General features: G+C 46.6%; 1 protein-coding gene across 2 annotated transcripts in view; it reads left to right on the top strand.

Moving 5' to 3' along the window:
- ATF6 (activating transcription factor 6) overlaps positions 1-18,127 on the top strand; it is a 465,865-nt gene that overhangs the window by 24,365 nt on the left and 423,373 nt on the right. For both annotated transcript variants that reach the window (XM_040407064.1, XM_040407063.1), the window contains exon 2: positions 11,708-11,781. In XM_040407064.1, coding sequence (XP_040262998.1) covers positions 11,708-11,781 — 74 coding nt within the window. The remainder of the gene's footprint in view (positions 1-11,707; positions 11,782-18,127) is intronic.

Here is an 18,127-nt window from a genome sequence, read left to right as displayed (position 1 = left end):
CGGCCGCCCGGGGCGCTGTCAGAAGGGGGGCGCCGGCAGAGGCGCCCTCTTGTCTTTTCTCTGTCTGTTATTACTCTCGTGCCGTGCGCTCCCCTGGCTCCCTCCCTCTGATATCTCGCCTGCGCCCGAGTGCCGAGTCCTCTGTCCGTACGTACCGAGTCCAGTCACTCAGCTCCGGTACGTGCGGGCGGCACTTACTGACGTCACGCGCCTGCTCCTCCCACTTGGCGGCGCAGGCGCGTGACTTACAGTGAGTGCCGCACTGCCTGCCTGTTACCGCCCGCCCTGAGCGGTAACATTGCTGAAAAGAAGCCTGCTGTGAGGATCCGGGACAATGGGTCACTGGGTGAGTAGACTCGGGTGCAATGTGGTTAAATTAAATAAACAAACAATTTTTTTACAATGGGGACAGTGACACTGTGGATGGTCTGTGGTGGGGGGGCATTAATTACAATGGGGGGCGGGGGCCACTGTGGCAGACATGAAAGTGGGGGCCACTGTCACTGTGGGGGACATTAAGTTTAATAAGGATCACTATGGACATTATTTAGAATGGAGGCTGCTGTGGGTGTCATTATAACTATAATGTCTGATAGGCCTAGTCCTGAGTTATATTACCCTGCCCATGCCCTGTATAATAATGTACCCATCCCTGATACCCCTTAGTTATATTACCCCGCTGGGATAATATAACTAAGGGGTATCAGGGTACATTATTATACAGGGCATGGGCAGGGTAATATAACTCAGGACTAGGCCTATCAGACATTATAGTTATAATGACACCCACAGCAGCCTCCATTCTAAATAATGTCCATAGTGATCCTTATTAAAAATAATGTCCCCCCACAGGCAGGCAGTTGCGGGCGGCGGCGCTCACACTCACTGTACCTCACGCGCCGCCGACACATTTTTTACAATGGGGAGACACTTATTTCATCGAGCAGTTTTGAGGGCGGGGGGGGGGGGGGGGGGGGGGGGGGAGTTTTTTTTGACACTCGCCCTGAGAGAAATTTTACCTAGAAACTGCACTGCGCTATGTACCTCTCTCAATAAGATTTTAGGATGTTTTTAAAGATATCCCATTTTGTGGCTGTATTTTTATTTTTGAGGATTTTGTCCCAGTTAGTTAGGCCTATTGCCTCTCTTAGTTGGCTAAATTGAGCTTTTTTGAAGTTTGGTATTTTTGTTCCTCCCTGTAGAAACGCTCTTTTGAATGATAATTGGAAGGTTATTACTTTATGGTCACTATTTCCCAGGTGTCCCCCAACCTGCACGTCTGTTGTTCTGTCAGGTCTATTGGTTAATACTAAGTCCAGTATGGCCGTCCCTCTAGTCGGGTCCTGAACCAGTTGGGAGAGATAATTGTCTTTGGTTATTGCCAAGAATCTGTTTCCTTTATGAGATATACAAGTTTCAGTTTCCCAGTCTATATCTGGGTAGTTGAAGTCCCCCATAATAACCACCTCATTATGATTTGCCGCCTTGTCTATCTCGTTTAGTACCGTAGTAGATTTTCTGTGGACTCTGGTATATTAGGTGGTTTATAGTAAACTCCTATTAGTATTTTATTGTTGTTTTTAGCTCCATGTATCTCTACCCACAGTGACTCCACATGTTCATGTCCCTCACTTATATCTTCACGGAGTGTGGGCTTTAGACAGGACTTTGCATAAAGGCAGACCCCTCCCCCTCTCCGGTTTTGACGATCCTTTCTAAACAGACTGTAACCTTGTACATTAACTGCCCAGTCATAGCTATCATCCAGCCACGTCTCAGTTATTCCTACTATGTCATAGTTATCCTCACACATAACTAATTCCAGCTCCCCAGTTTTATTAGTCAGGCTTCTGGCATTAGTATACATACATTTGAGAGGTTTATGTATATTTTTTTACCCTACACCTTTCCTTCTGAACTGTTCTAGTCCCTCCTTCCATTCCTCCCCCAGTCCCACTACCTCGCCCCCGGTCTCTATCTACACTATCTTCCCCTTCTATAGTGTAATTACCCTCCCCCCCAGTCCCTAGTTTAAACACTCCTCCAACCTTCTAGCCATCTTCTTCCCCAACACAGCTGCCCCTTCCCCATTGAGGTGCAGCCCGTCCCTACGATAGAGCCTGTAGCCGACAGAGAAGTTGGCCCAGTTCTCCAGGAACCCAAACCCCTCCATCCTACACCAGTTCTTGAGCCACTTGTTAATTTCCCTAATCTCCAGCTGCCTTTCTTGTGTGGCCCGTGGTACAGGTAGTATTTCGGAAAATACTACCTTTGAGGTCCTTGCCCTAAGCTTTTGACCTAAATCCCTGAAATCATTTTTAAGGACTCTCCACCTACCCCTAACTTTGTCATTGGTTCCGATATGAACCATGACCGCTGGATCTTCTCCAGCCCCTCCCAGTAATCTGTCAACCCAATCCGCGATGTGTCGAACTCTAGCGCCAGGAAGACCGCACACTGTTCGGCGATCACGGTCTTTGTGACAGATTCCCCTAATAATTGAGTCTCCCACTACCAGCACCTGTCTGGCCTGCCCTGCTCTCCTGGTTCCCTGCTTACCGGAGCTGACATTCCCCTGACTGGCAGAGGAAGTGTCCGGCTGTGGCAGTGCCGTCCCTGGACTGACATCCCCCTCATCTGCCAAACGTGCAAACTTGTTGGGGTGTGTCAGTTCAGGGCTAGCCTCCCTGGCACTCTTCCCTCGACCCCGCTTTCTAACTGTTACCCAGCTAGCTACCTCACTTTCCTCAGCCTCCTCTCTGTCACCCTCCCCCTCATCTACCCCAAAGAGTGCTTGCTCGGTGAGAAGCAAACTTTTTTGCAAATTGTCAATGCATCTCAGTGTTGCAACTTGCCCATTTAGAGACTCGATTAGCGATTCCAAACGGGTAATTTGCTCACATCTTGAACAAAGATATACACCCTTGAACGGCTGTTCCAGGACTGCATACATCATGCAAGATGTGCACTGGACTGCGTTGTCAATTGTGCAACTCATACTAAATGGGGATTACACCACAAAAGCAAAAATACAATACAATGTAGTAATAAGAAACAGGTTAATTGCAGCCCCCCACTGAAGTCCCTGAATCTAAAGTCCCTGAATCTAAAGTCCCTGAATCTAAAGTCCCTGAATCTAAAGTCCCACACTTAATCAACCACGCGTCGCGGTCAAACTCGCGTTATATATCTCCTTATATAAATATAAATGCAGCTCACTACACCAGCCTGGTATGTTTCCCCTCTGGATTCAAAAAGGTCGTTGCACATCTCTGTAGACAGAACTATAAAAAAAAAAATAACAAACTTATGGCGGTCAGAATATGGCGATGAAAAGGGACATACTTTTTTTAAAGTATTAAAACACAAGAAAAACGAACAAATGTGTTATCGCTATACTACATGTGCCTTTCCATGCTCTCCTTACCTGATATGAGAAATAACTTGTATAGAATGCCATAATGGCTAATGTGTGTTCAGAATCCATAGTGCTGCACACAGACCCCAGATTGCCATGTTTTGGTGCACAGTGATGTACCTTTCTCATGACAAACCACTGGTGACAGCTGAGTATTTCAGTGCAGGAAGTTAGATGGCAGAATATGTCACTAGAACAGACTTCTTTAAATCTCATTTAAAAATGAAAGACTGGGTACATTGACCTATGTTGTGAACTTTTCATCTGCAGCATGTCAATTTCTGCACAGATTCCGCCCTTTCCAATGCATAGGGTGCAATCTGCGGCACAGTCATGACAAATCTGCAGTGTAAATTTCACTGCTGAAAATCCACTCTGTGGACGCATCTATCACTGGAAAGATAATCAAAGACCATGTCATAAAAATAGCCTTGTGGTAGAACTGTTAGGAAAACTGCAGTCACCGTCTGGACCATCACTAATGTGCCCCAAACCTTCTACTAGCCTTCTGAAACTAAGGCTACCTTAGGGGTTTACCAGAGCCCGCGGACTCGGCATACGTCTGTGGATCCAGATTATAGATCACTGGTGCAGGCACACTAGTAGCAGAACATGGATAAGGTGTGTCAGCACCAGAGGCAAAAACGATGATTTCAGCAAGCAAATTGTTATCCAGGTAAAAACAAGCCATAGATCAAGAGCAACTACAAGCACAGAGCCTAGACAAACCTAATACCAGGCACTGATGATTGGGAACAGCTGATTAAAATCCCCCTCCTCGCTCTGTGATTGGTTGCCAGTCATACTAACAGGTCCAGCAGCAGAGGCATAGGAACCCTCCCAGCTGACTGCACATCAATACAATGGGAGCGCCTGACAATAACATCACATCTAAAGGGGTATTCTGGTTGGTTAGAGCTATCCCCAGCCTAGCGGATAACTATCAGATCAGTGGGGGTTCCAGTCTTATACCCCCTGCAGCTCCCCTGAAAAGAAACATGTGTAAGGCCACTCCAATATTATTGTTACAAATATGCATATAACCTAACTTGCCATTGATAATTGCCTGATAAATACTCTGATACAAATGTTGATGTGTCAAAGACCTCATATTCTGGTGTACACTACCTGATACTTGGCAGTGGTTGTACAGAAACTGAGAATGGCAGTGGAGGGGCTACAGTGCCAATTTGAGCCATGGGCCAGTCTTGGGCTACTTTCACACTAGCGTTTTTGTTGGATCCGGCAGGGTTCAGCAAAAACTCTTCCGTTACTGATAATACAACCATCTGCACCCGTTATGAACGGATCCGATTGTATTATCTTTAAAGGGGTTCTGCTTCTTTTTTTTTTTTTTTAACTGATGATCTATCCTCTGGATAGATTATCAGCATCTGATCAGCAGGGGTCCCGGGTGACATCACGACTAGTATCAATGGCCTGGGCGGGGCTAAGCTCTGTTCATTTGAATGGAGCTTATCCCCGTCGAGGCCATTGATACTAGTCGTGACGTCACTGAGCCTGCGGTAAACAGCGAGAAGGCCTCGGCACTACTGCCAGCGCCGCTGCCTTCTCAAACAGCTGGCCGGCGGGGGTCCCGGGTGGCGGATCCCCGCCGATCAGATGCTGATGATCTATCCAGAGGATCATCAGTTTAAAAAAACTGCAGAAACCCTTTACCCAAGACGGATCCGTCATGAACTCCATTGAAAGTCAATGGGGGACTGATCTGTTTTCTATTGTGGCAGATAAAACGTATCCGTCCCTATTGACTTGCATTGGGGGTCATGACGGATCTGTCTTGATCAGTTTCCCAGGACAGAAAGCAAAATACAACATGTTGCTGTTTGCTCTCCGGAATGGGAATGCAACTAATCGGAACAGAATGCATTTTGGAGCATTCCGTTCTGTTCAGTTTTGTCCCCATTGACAATGAATAGGGACAAAACTGAAGCGTTTTTTTCCGGTATTGAGCCCCTATGACGGAAATCAATACCGGAAAACTTAAATGCTAGTGTGAAAGTAGCCTAACTTAGCTCACAGATACAGACCTGGGATCACAATGTTCCCTCCCTTCTATTTAGGTAGGGAGAGAACATCCCCCTATCCCTGCCCATAAGCAGAGCTACCACCCGACAGGCCCATACACAATGGTGTCCGACTGATCATATGAATGATACCTGATTTCCACTTTGGTCTCCTAGTAAACCAGTCATCAACTGAGGAGATGCTTTGGACAAGGGTCTGGGAGTCTATAGTATAGTTTGTGTGCAGGCTTGTACAGGAGTCATGAAGAGCTTATGTATCTGTAAGCTATATGCAACATTTCCCACAAGACTATAGGTAAGTTATCAGTTAGTGTACACCAGAACTTGATGTCATTGACACATTGGGGACTGAAAAGGAAGTGCTCCCTGGCTCTGTGCAGTCACACCAACAACTTTTAAGTAGTCAGACACCGAGAAGCCCATTAGGAATGGAGCATAAGTGCACACTGGCCTGTAGAGACATAAGGCAGTTTTTCAAACGTTTGAGATTGACATATATTGTAAAAGGGAATCGCTCAGAATATGCCACGAATGTCTGCGGTGAGCACACATACACTGCTATTTCCATTACGCCCCATGACAGCACCTGTGAGAGATCCTCCTCCTTCCGGACAGGAAACAGGAACTTCCCAGATCTTTAAATTGGTCCCATGCCTTCCACCTTCAGTTCTTTCCTGTTTCCTGTCCAGGGACAGGAGGATTTCTTTCCAGGTCTATTTTGTGGCTGCAGGACCTCTAGGGTTAAGACGAAACCTAGTGGAGGTACCTGTCGGCGTAAGTCTCCACTAGGAGCCGCTGAGAAGCCCGGCGTCTGCATTTTCTTCCCTTCTTCGGAGCCATGGGGGGATGCCTGGGCTGCCTCATGTCCCTGCCTGCCGCCGAAGTCGCGGCATGAGGGGGGAGCTGCGTCTTCCCTCTCATTGAGGCTGGCTGTGCTGGACGCGCGCGTCGCGCCGGAAGTGACGCGTGCGTTCCACCGGCCGGAAGGGGAGGAGCTAAAACATGGCGGGCGCTGCGCGGCCCATTTGAAAAAGGGAACGCCGGCCAGCCAGCGTCGAGGGAGTAGCAGCAGGATCGACTGGCACAAGCGGCACCTACAGCCCTCGATTGCCCCCCTTTACACAGCATGATGATGCAGGAAGAAGGGGATGTACAACAGCGCACCGACAGACAGGAGCAGCTTTTGGAACCCAGCATGGTACTCCTGGGGGTAAGAGGGGTTAACCCCCACCATCTCCCTTTGGGGAGTTATTATTTTGGTCAGGTTAAACTGATGGGATGTTTTATTAAATGCAGGCTAAAGAGGCCCCAAGGAAAGCTTCCCACAAAAGAGCTAAGGAGTGTGGAATCTGCAAGAGGAAGTTGGATTCATCTTACTCCAAGATATGTTGTCAGCCATGTCTGGATAAGTTAGTGGCAGAGGAGTCGCCATCTTTATTACAGAGTATCCAGAATTTAGTAAAAAATGAAGTCCGTTCGTCCGTAGAGGAGCTTAGAAAATCCCTGCCTAGCTCATCCAGGCATGAGAAGGCCCAGGCGGTAGCGGAGGATACTACGGACTCAGAGTCTGAGGAGGGCGCTATTGTAGACTCAGATTCCTCTTCCGAGGATTTGACAGGGAAGCCGTTGTTTAGAGCTGAAGATACGGACCTATTATTGAAGGCGGGGTTAGATCCACGATGGAGCTGGGGGAGGAAAAGGAGTACAGGTCTAGACCAGAGCTGATGTTTGAGAGCCTTAAGCCCAAAAGGTCTAGAGTTTTCCCCATTCAGGACTGTATCAAGGACCTGATTAAACGTGAATGGGAGAAGCCCGATAAAAAATTCTTTATCCCTAGAGCGGTCAAGAGAAAGTACCCCTTTGATGATCAGGAGGTCTCAGCTTGGCAGGAGGTACCAAGGGTAGACGCTCCTGTAGCTAAAATAAATAAAAAGTCAGCCCTTCCGTTTGAGGATCTAGGGTCCCTTAAGGATCCCATGGACAAAAGGGCTGACGCATACTTAAGGAAGAATTGGGAAGCTTCCACCTCTGCCTTTAAGCCAAATATAGCAACTACCTCGGTGGCTAGGTCATTAAAGCTCTGGTTGGAGGAATTAGAGTCTCATATAGAGAATAAGACTCCTAGGGATCAGCTGCTTGAGGCAATACCAACTATGTCCAGGGCAGTGGACTTTATTTCTGATGCCTCTGCTGATGCATTGAGGCTTTCCGCTAGGGCGGCTGCTCTATCCAATTCAGCCAGAAGGTCCTTATGGTTGAAAGGGTGGAGGGGCGACTTAGCTTCAAAATCTAAGCTTTGCGCCTTACCTTGCCAAGGAGATTTTTTATTTGGATCAGCCTTAGATGACATTTTAGATAAGGCATCCGATAAAAAGAAAGGATTTCCAGCACCGTCCTTTCCTAAACAGGGGAAGCCATTTCGGAATAATGAAAGAAGGAAGGCTTTTGGGGATCCAAAGAAAAGGAGGGAGTGGAGATCTGATAAATCAAAAAGTGTCCTGTTTAAACCCAGACCTCAAACATCAGGTTCCACTCAACAATGACGCCAGACCCCAGGTGGGCGGTCGTCTTTCTTTATTTTTTCCAGCCTGGCGAAATATTACCGCAAGCGCCTGGGTAAAGGATATTATAAAGGAAGGCTATCGCCTAGACTTCAAGAGACTACCACCCAGGACATTCAAAGTTACTTCTTTAAATCAAAATTCTCCAAAACAGGTGGCACTTTCGGAGGAAATAAACAACCTCCTGGGAAAGGCAGTCCTTGTCCCAGTCCCCATGGACGAACAAGGAGAGGGTTTCTATTCAACCCTATTTCTGGTCCCCAAGCCCAACGGTACGTTCAGACTGATTATAAATTTAAAAGGTCTCAACCAGTATCTGTCCTACCAGAAGTTCAGGATGGAGTCCATCTCCTCCACGGTCCTCCATCTGTTTCCCAACTGCGTGATGGCCTCAATAGACATAAAGGACGCCTACTACCACGTGCCCATCCATCCCTCGTCCCAAAAATACCTGAGGGTGGCAGTGAAGATGGGGGAATCAATCGTCCATTTACAGTTCAGAGCACTTCCTTTTGGGGTATCACAGGCGCCGAGGCTCTTCACAAAGCTGATGGCGGAGGTAATGGCGGAAGTAAGGAGGTCGGACATCATTATAGTCTCATACCTGGACGACCTTCTCCTGGTAGGGCAGTCCCCAGAGCAGTTGAAATCTCACATACAGAAGGTCCTGGGGATCCTGATGAGCCTGGGCTGGTTAATAAATTGGGACAAATCATCCCTGATTCCAACATCCAGATGCGTTTTCCTCGGCATCCTGTTAGACTCTCAGACTCAGAAATCTTATCTTCCAGCAGACAAAAAGGAGGGGATTCAGCAGTAGATCAGGTCTTTTAGCAAGGTCAAGGAAGTCCCCTTAAGAAAAGCTATGTCTATTCTGGGTCTGATGACGGCTTGTATTCCGGCTGTGAGGTGGGCCCAATTCAGGTCCAGAATACTGCAACGGCTCATTCTATCCAAATGGGATGGGAGGTCGCTATCCCTGGATCACAAGATTGTGGTCCCGGGTTCAGTAACCCGGTCCCTAGCTTGGTGGCTAAAGGCTTCGAACCTCGGTCAGGGGGTAGAGTGGGTGAGACACGATCCCTTGATAATTACCACCGACGCAAGCCCTTGGGGATGGGGGGCCCATTCAGTTTTGGGGTTTTTCCAAGGTCCTTGGTCAAGAGACCAGAATGCTCAGTCCCAAAATGCCAGGGAATTAAGAGCAGTCCTGTGCGCACTAGAGAAAAGTCTCCCTTTTTTGTCCCAAAAGCATGTCAGGATCCTATCAGACAACGCCTCGGTGGTGGCTTATATAAACAAACAAGGGGGGACAAGATCCTATCAACTAATGGAGCTGGCATCCAGGATTTTCTTGTTGATACAGAGGAAAGTTCTGTCCCTCTCAGCGGTGCACCTGAAAGGCTCAGAGAATCACCAGGCGGACTTTCTCAGCAGACACAGATTCAGTCAGGCGAATTGGTGTCTGAATCAGGAAGTGTTTCACCATATACAGGCCCTATGGGGATCCCCTACGATAGATCTATTCGCCTCAGTGGAAAACAAAAAGTGCAAAAAGTTCTTTTCTCTCAGCAGGGAGGATCAGTCGGTAGGCACAGATGCGCTCTCACAGTCGTGGGGGAAAGGCCTAGTCTATGCGTTTCCTCCCATCAGTCTATTGCCCAGAGTGATCCAGAAGATCAGAGGGGAGCAGGCGACGGTGATACTAATAGCACCATTCTGGCCAAGAAGAGTCTGGTTTGCTTGGTTGAGGAGACTATCAATAGCCGATCCTTGGGTGCTTCCAGAAAGACAGGACCTATTATATCAGGGCCCTCTACATCATCCGGAAGTCAAGAACCTCCACCTGACGGCTTGGATTTTGAGAGGACATTCTTCAGGTCTAGAGGCCTATCAGAACAGGTCATCGGGACTCTCCTAGCTAGTAGGAAAAAAGTCACCTCCGAAATCTATCTGAGAGTATGGAAAACCTTCCTTCGGTTTGCAGGTCCAGGCTTAGACTTGAGCTCACCCAACATCCCGTTAATTTTGAACTTTTTGCAGGAAGGCCTTAACAAAAAGCTTAAACCCAGCACTCTCAAGGTGCAGGTCTCAGCTCTGAGTGTCCTGTTTGACTTTCGATTGGCTACTCATCCTTGGGTCAAAAGGTTCATTAGGGGGTCCTCTAGACTATGTCCTATGGTTAGATCTAAGTCAGCCCCCTGGGACCTTAACCTGGTTCTTTCTGCTCTTACCAAGGCTCCGTTTGAGCCTCTGGGGGACATCCCCTTAAAGATGTTGTCCTATAACACCGTATTTTTAGTGGCCATTACATCTGCCAGACGAGTAGGAGAGCTGTCCGCCTTGTCCTCTTCCCCACCATATACTCAGATTCTGGAGGATAGGATTGTTTTCAAACCAGACCCTGCATTCCTGCCCAAAGTAGTGTCTGTATTCCATAAGTCTCAGGAGATAGTTCTCTCTTCCTTTTGTCAGGACCCAAAGAAAGAGGGAGAAAGATCCTTTCATACTTTAGACGTTAGAAGGTGTGTCTGTGAGTATTTAGAGTCTACAAAGGACTTTAGAAAGACCCCGCAACTCTTTGTTCAATTTCAGGGTCAGAACAGGGGCTCAAAGGTTACAAGCCGTACCTTAGCCAGATGGATCAAGAGAGCGATAGGTTTGGCATATTCACTATCAGTGTGTCAGGTCCCTTCAGATTTTTCAGCCCATTCTACCAGGGCAGTAGCCTCTTCCTGGGCAGAAAAAGGGTGTGCTACTATAGAACAGATCTGTAGGGCTGCAACGTGGAGTTCTCCCTCTACGTTTTACAAGCACTACAGGTTGGACCTTTCATCTGTGCAGGATATGTCTTTTGGGAGAAAGGTGCTGCAGGCTGTAGTCCCTCCCTAATAATTATCTAGTCTAGTCTCTCACAGGTGCTGTCATGGGGCGTAATGGAAATACTTCAATTACTCTTACCGGTAATATGTTTTCCATGAGCCCATGACAGCACCTACATAATTCCCTCCCTTATTTAAAAAAATATATAAAAAAATATAATAATAATAAGACTTTTATTTATAAAGAATGATGATGGGAAAAAAAAAAAAAAAAGAGAGAAGGAGAAATTTACTCTTTAGTATAGTGCCAAAGAAGAGATATGCCTGGCATATATTTGGTGCAGAGTTTTTTCTATTATGTTTTCTCGCCTATGTTGTTAGTTTTTACTATATATAGGTGCGTTGCTGGTCCCAGGAATCTTGTCAAATACTGAAGGTGGAAGGCATGGGACCAATTTAAAGATCTGGGAAGTTCCTGTTTCCTGTCCGGAAGGAGGAGGATCTCTCACAGGTGCTGTCATGGGCTCATGGAAAACATATTACCGGTAAGAGTAATTGAAGTATTTTTGGAAGTCCCATAGCAGTGAATATAGAGAGCCTGGCATGTATAGCCTCCTCTCCATTCCTAGCAGCACACTTGAGAGGGGCAAGATCTTGAGGTGGGACCCACTCCTATCGATCTCTTATGGCATATCCAGATGGAACAACCCGTTTAATGTTTATAATACTGTCCATTAGTATAATTGTGTCAGAGTGTTGTGCTGATGTTCGTATTTGAGATCATGGTAACAGTTTCTCTTGGTGTTTTTTTGGTTGCAGCGTGCATATCTAATGTATGTATACTTTTTCCCCGAACAGATTCTTCATTGTTTGAGGAACTCAGCAACTTAGTAGATGTTGATTTTTTTGAAGATGGGAATTGTGGTGCTTGTGTAAGTAATCATTATTTTTTTTTTTATATTGCCTAAAATTACAATGGCCCCAAGTTACAATATTTTCAACTTAAAGGGGTTGTCTGCTTTTGCTATATTGATGACCTATCATTAGGATAGGTCATCAATATCAGATTGGCGAAGGCCCCAATGCTGGTATTCCCGCTGATCAGCTGTTTGAACAGAACTCAACACACGTATGAACGCTGTTTTTACAGCAACTCCGTCCATTAAAGTGAATAGGAGGGAGCTGTCCTATTGAAGTGAATGGCACGGCGGAGTCGTAATTACTCATGCTTACCACTGCCATGTCAAGAAAAAGAAAAAAAGGAGGCGAGGGGGGGGGGGGCCTAGTCAGCACATCCCAATGCGCAGGTGTACATTGCTATGGCTGAAAACACAACATAGAACAAAACATACAATGCAACAGCTCTCTGCAAACCAAATAAAGTACAAAAATTTTATATTTTATTTTATATTGCTAATGCTATGCTTATAAATTAGAGATGCTTATAGAAAATTATCTGAGCCCGTCTGCCACACGTCAAGGCGATCTCTGTAAGATGGGAACCTAATACTAAGTTCACCTGTTATGTGCCATGACAGCGACCATGAAGTTCCACCTGCATGCTGGACTATAAGTACCAACATGCATGCTGAGCAAACTAAGCTTTATACTCATGCTAATTAAAATCAGCCTATGAGGCAAACAGGCTGACCAGGAGTGCACGACCAAATAGGAGATTCAGCCACACCTCCAGCACAAACGCAAAGAAAAAAAGGGGTCAGTCAGCACATCCCAGTGCGCAGGTGCACGTCGCCATGGCTGAAAACACAACATAGAACAAAACATACAATGCAACAGCTCTCTGCAAACCAAATAAAGTACAAAAATGAATTATAATGCGTATACTATGCTTATAAATTAGAGATGCTTGGCAAATCATTTTGTACAAAATTATTTGAGCCCGTCTGCCACACGTCAAGGCGATCTCTGTAAGATGGGAACCTAACACCTAAGTTCACCTGTTATGTGCCATGACAGCGACCATGAAGTTCAGGGGGTGCTGCTGGACCTCCTTTGGTTTTTCTCATTTCTGGTGCCAAATGGCCTCCATTGAGTCCAGGGACTACAAGTACCAACATGCATGCAGAGCAAACTAAGATTTATACTCGTGCTAATTAAAATCAGCCTATGAGGCAAACAGACTGATAAGGAGTGCTAGACCAAATGGGGTCAGCTACACCAAGGGGGGTTAGTCAGCCCATCCCAATGCTCATGTGCACATTGCTATGGCTGAAAACACAACCTAGAACAAAACATACAATGCAACAGCTCTCTGCAAACCAAATAAAGTACAAAAATGTATTATACAGGGCTCCAGACAAAAAAAAAATATCAAGGAGCCATTGGCTCCTAACCTGAAAAAATTTTTAGTCGCCAAACTTAAAATACATATAATTTCGGTATAATAAAAATAAAACACACATGTCTTACCTAGGGTTGTCACGATACCAAAATTTAGACTCTATTTCGATACCATAAAAAAGTATTGCGATACTCGATACCACGTGAAAAAAAATAACGCCAAAAAAGCCGCGTGCATTCCACATTTTATGGAACGTCTGGACCATAATAGAACAGTCCTAACCTAATTTTTTGTCTGGACAAGGTGATTTAAACTGAATATTTTGGTGTTAGTTTTTTTTTTTAACTTTTTTTTTTTAAATTAACTATTTCCCCCCTTAGGGGCTAGAACCTGGGATCTTTTCATCCCTTGTCCTATTCACCCTTAGGCTCCATTCACACGTCCGCAAAATGGGTCCGCATCCATTCCGCAATTTTGCGGAACGGGTGCGGACCCATTCATTTTCTATGGGGACGGAATGGATGCGGACAGCACACAGTGTGCTGTCTGCATCCGCATTTGCGGAGCGCGGCCCCGATCTTTGGGTCCGCAGCTCCGCAAAAAGATAGAGCATGTCCTATTCTTGTCTGCAGCTGCGGACAAGAATAGGCATTTCTATAGGGGTGCCGGGTGGGTGTGTTGCGGATCCGCAATTTGCGCATCCGCAACACAGCACGGACGTGTGAATGCAGCCTAATAGAGCTCTATCAGGGTGAATAGGATCTTACACTGTCCCTGCTGCTCTGTGCTTTGTGCTCACAGCAGCAGGGAGCCGACTTTGGCAGCCTGTGCTTCAGTAGCGTCCTGGCTGCCATGGTAAACGATCGAAGCCCCAGGCTTACACTGCTGGGGCTCCGAATGGAACTGCCACTGCCACCAATGATTATAATACTTGAGGGGGGGGCGCACTGCGCCACCAATGATTCTACTTTATAATAATGGGGTTGGGGGGGGTTTCGGTGCACTGTGCCACCAATGAATATAGTTTATGCTTAATACAAACGCAGGCTGCGCTGCGGGTGCCGGCCATATGTCATACCCGGCACCCAGCCTCTATGACTGTGCGCTGCGATCCACTACTATTAACCCATCAGGTGCGGCACCTGAGGGCTTAATAGCGGTGGATCGCAGCACTCAGTCATAGAGGCTGGGTGCCAGGTATGGGATATGGCCAGCACCCGCAGTGGAGCCTGCGTTTGTATTAAGCATAAACGTTATTCATTGGTGGTGCAGTGGCCACAGCCCCTCCCCTCCTCCTCCCTGCTATCAGCCCATTGGTGGCAGTGGCAGCAGCGGTGCAGGGGGGAGGGACTGCCTCCTTCTCCCCTGTGCTGTTGAGAAGAACATGGCATGCGCTGATAGCAGCGCGTGCCATGTCAGTTTGTGAAAGCTGCAGAGCAGCGGCAGGTCTAGGCGCAAATGGCGACAAGACTACAAAGTCTTGTCGCCATTTACCAATTCTAAGTCGCATTTGCGACCATTTTGGTCGCCATCTTGAGCCCTGTTATATTGCTAATGCTAAGCTTATAAATTAGAGATGCTTGTCAAATACATTGTGTGCAAAATGGCACATAACAGGTGAACTTAGTGTTAGATTCCCATCTTACAGAGATCGCCTTGATGCGAGGCAGACAGGCTCAGATAATTTTGTACAAGCATCTCTAATTTATAAGAACAGCATTAGCAATATAATAAATTTTTGTACTTTATTTGGTTTGCAGAGAGCTGTTGCATTGTATGCATTGGCATGTCAATCAGCGAAGAGAACTGATTGCTAATACGAGCGCTGCATTCTCTTCAAACAGCTGATCGGCGGGGTGCTGTCAGTTTGGCCACCGCTAATCTGATATTGATGACCTATCCTGAGCATAGGTCATCAATATAGCAAAAGTGGAGGACCCTTTAAAGTGGCCTTTCTTGGGCCTCACCGCTTGAAGCCTCATTCAGTTTACAATGCTTTCCATAGATTTAGGTAGTCTTCAAATGTTGTTTTTACTTTACTTTAAGTTTAAACATGCCGTAAAAAAAAAGTGTTCAAATGTATGCAATTTTATGATTACGTTTCATTACATTTGTGTCAGTTTTTTTAGCAAAAAAACAAACTTTTTGTGATATTATTCTTTTAAAATAAGATTTGGAGGCATCATCTGATAAAAACATATGTTTAACGAATGGGAAAATATTCTTTTACGTTTCCATCCACCTCCTTATTCATTGCAACGAAAAAAATAAAATCCGTCTCTATCTGTTTTGTTTGGTGGTATGCTGTGCTATTCTGTCCGGCAAAAAAACCGTACAGAAACGTAAACAATAACAAGAGTCAGGGCCTGTTCATATCTTGTTTTTGCTGTACCTCAAGTGAATACATTTAGACATACAGTAAAAAAATATAAAGTTAATATATTCTATGGGTGGGTCAAGTAATAAGCAAAACGGTCTTTTAGTATACCCTCCCTTTGGCCCCATTAGCTAACTTTATGGCTGTCACCTCCAGCGCTTGACTGCTATTCCCCCATGTTTTTATATCCTTATCTCAGCTGTCTGAGTCCTATGGAAGCAGAGACAGCTGACCGTAAAGGTGAAGCAGTCTGCTTCCCTTTCCACCATTCACCACAACCAGCGATCCCCAGCAGCAGCGCGATGTAGTGTCAGACATGGCGTTGCTGGTCTGTGTAGCAGGAGGAGGGGTACCGCTGGGTATCAGCTGTGAGCTCGTCCTCCTACACAGCAGCCCAATGTGTGACTGTACACCGCGCTGCTGCTGGGAGGGCTGTGCTGGAGCTGGGATCGTGAGGAACTAGGTGAGGATTTATAGTTTTTTAACTTCCTTTGAGAGGACACATGGCTGCATAAATGGTATATAGGGGGACCTGGCTGTAGAAATAGTATATAGGGGGCACCTGCCTGCAGAAATAGTATATAGGGGGCATCTGGCTGCATTGATAGTATGTAGGGGGGGGGGGGGGCACCTGCCTGCAGAAATAGTATATAGGTGGGGGGGGGCACCTGGCGGCATAAATAGTATATAGGGGGGACCTGGCTGCATAAATAGTATATAGGGGGGGACCTGGCTGCATAAATAGTATATAGGGGGACCTGGCTGCAGAAATAGTATATAGGGGGGTCCTGGCTGCAGAAATAGTATATAGGGGGGACCTGGCTGCAGAAATAGTATATAGGGGGGACCTGGCTGCAGAAATAGTATATAGGGGGGGCACTTGGCTGCATAAATAGTATATAGGGGTCACCTGGCTGCATAAATAGTATATAGGGGTCATCTGGCTGCAGAAATAGTATATGGGGGGACCTGGCTGCAGAAATAGTATATAGGGGGGGGGGACCTGGCTGCAGAAATAGTATATAGGGGAAGGGGGGACCTGGCTGCAGAAATTGTATATAGAGGGGGAATCTACCTGCAGAAATAGTATATAGGGGGCATCTGGCTGCATTGATAGTATGTAGGGGGCACCTGGCTGCAGAAATAGTATATAGGGGGGACCTGGCTGCAGAAATAGTATATAGGGGGGACCTGGCTGCAGAAATAGTATATAGGTGGGACCTGGCTGCATAAATAGTATATAGGGGGACCTGGCTGCAGAAATAGTATATAGGGGGGGGGGGGCACCTGGCTGCAGAAATAGTATATAGGGGGGGAATCTACCTGCAGAAATAGTATAAAGTGGGCATCTGGCTGCATTGATAGTATGTAGGGGGCACCTGGCTGTAGAAATAGTATATAGGGGGACCTGGCTGCAGAAATAGTATATAGGGGGGACCTGGCTGTAGAAATAGCATATAGGGGGGACCTGGCTGCAGAAATAGTATATAGGGGGGACCTGGCTGCAGAAATAGTATATAGGGGGGACCTGGCTGTAGAAATAGTATATAGGGGGGGAATCTACCTGCAGAAATAGTATAAAGTGGGCATCTGGCTGCATTGATAGTATGTAGGGGGGACCTGGCTGCAGAAATAGTATATAGGGGGGACCTGGCTGCAGAAATAGTATGTAGGGGGCACCTGGCTGCAGAAATAGTATATAGGGGGACCTGGCTGCAGAAATAATATATAGGGGGGACCTGGCTGTAGAAATAGTATATAGGGGGGACCTGGCTGTAGAAATAGTATATAGGGGGGACCTGGCTGTAGAAATAGTATATAGGGGGGTCCTCGCTGCAGAAATAGTATATAGGGGGGTCCTGGCTGCAGAAATAGTATATAGGGGGGACCTGGCTGCAGAAATGGTATATAGGGGGGGCACTTGGCTGCATAAATAGTATATAGGGGTCATCTGGCTGCAGAAATAGTATATGGGGGGACCTGGCTGCAGAAATAGTATATAGGGGAAGGGGGGACCTGGCTGCAAAAATTGTATATAGAGGGGGAATCTACCTGCAGAAATAGTATATAGGGGGGAAAGGCACCTGGCTGCATAAATAGTATATAGGGGGGACCTGGCTGCATAAATAGTATATAGGGGGGACCTGGCTGCATAAATAGTATATAGGGGGACCTGGCTGCAGAGATAGTATATAGGGGGGGAATCTCCCTGCAGAAATAGTATAAAGTGGGCATCTGGCTGCATTGATAGTATGTAGGGGGCACCTGGCTGCAGAAATAGTATATAGGGGGACCTGGCTGCAGAAATAGTATATAGGGGGGACCTGGCTGTAGAAATAGTATATAGGGGGGACCTGGCTGCAGAAATAGTATATGGGGGGGACCTGGCTGCAGAAATAGTATATAGGGGGGACCTGGCTGCAGAAATAGTATATAGGGGGGACCTGGCTGCAGAAATAGTATATAGGGGGGACCTGGCTGCAGAAATAGTATATGGGGGGGGACCTGGCTGCAGAAATAGTATATAGGGGGGACCTGGCTGCAGATATAGTATATGGGGGGGGGGACCTGGCTGCAGAAATAGTATATGGGGGGGGGG

This window comes from Bufo bufo, chromosome 9 (assembly GCF_905171765.1).
Source record: "Bufo bufo chromosome 9, aBufBuf1.1, whole genome shotgun sequence".
Classification (NCBI taxonomy): Eukaryota; Metazoa; Chordata; class Amphibia; order Anura; family Bufonidae; genus Bufo; species Bufo bufo.
Note: the sequence above shows the minus strand (reverse complement) of the source record. Positions and strands in the feature narration are given on the sequence as shown.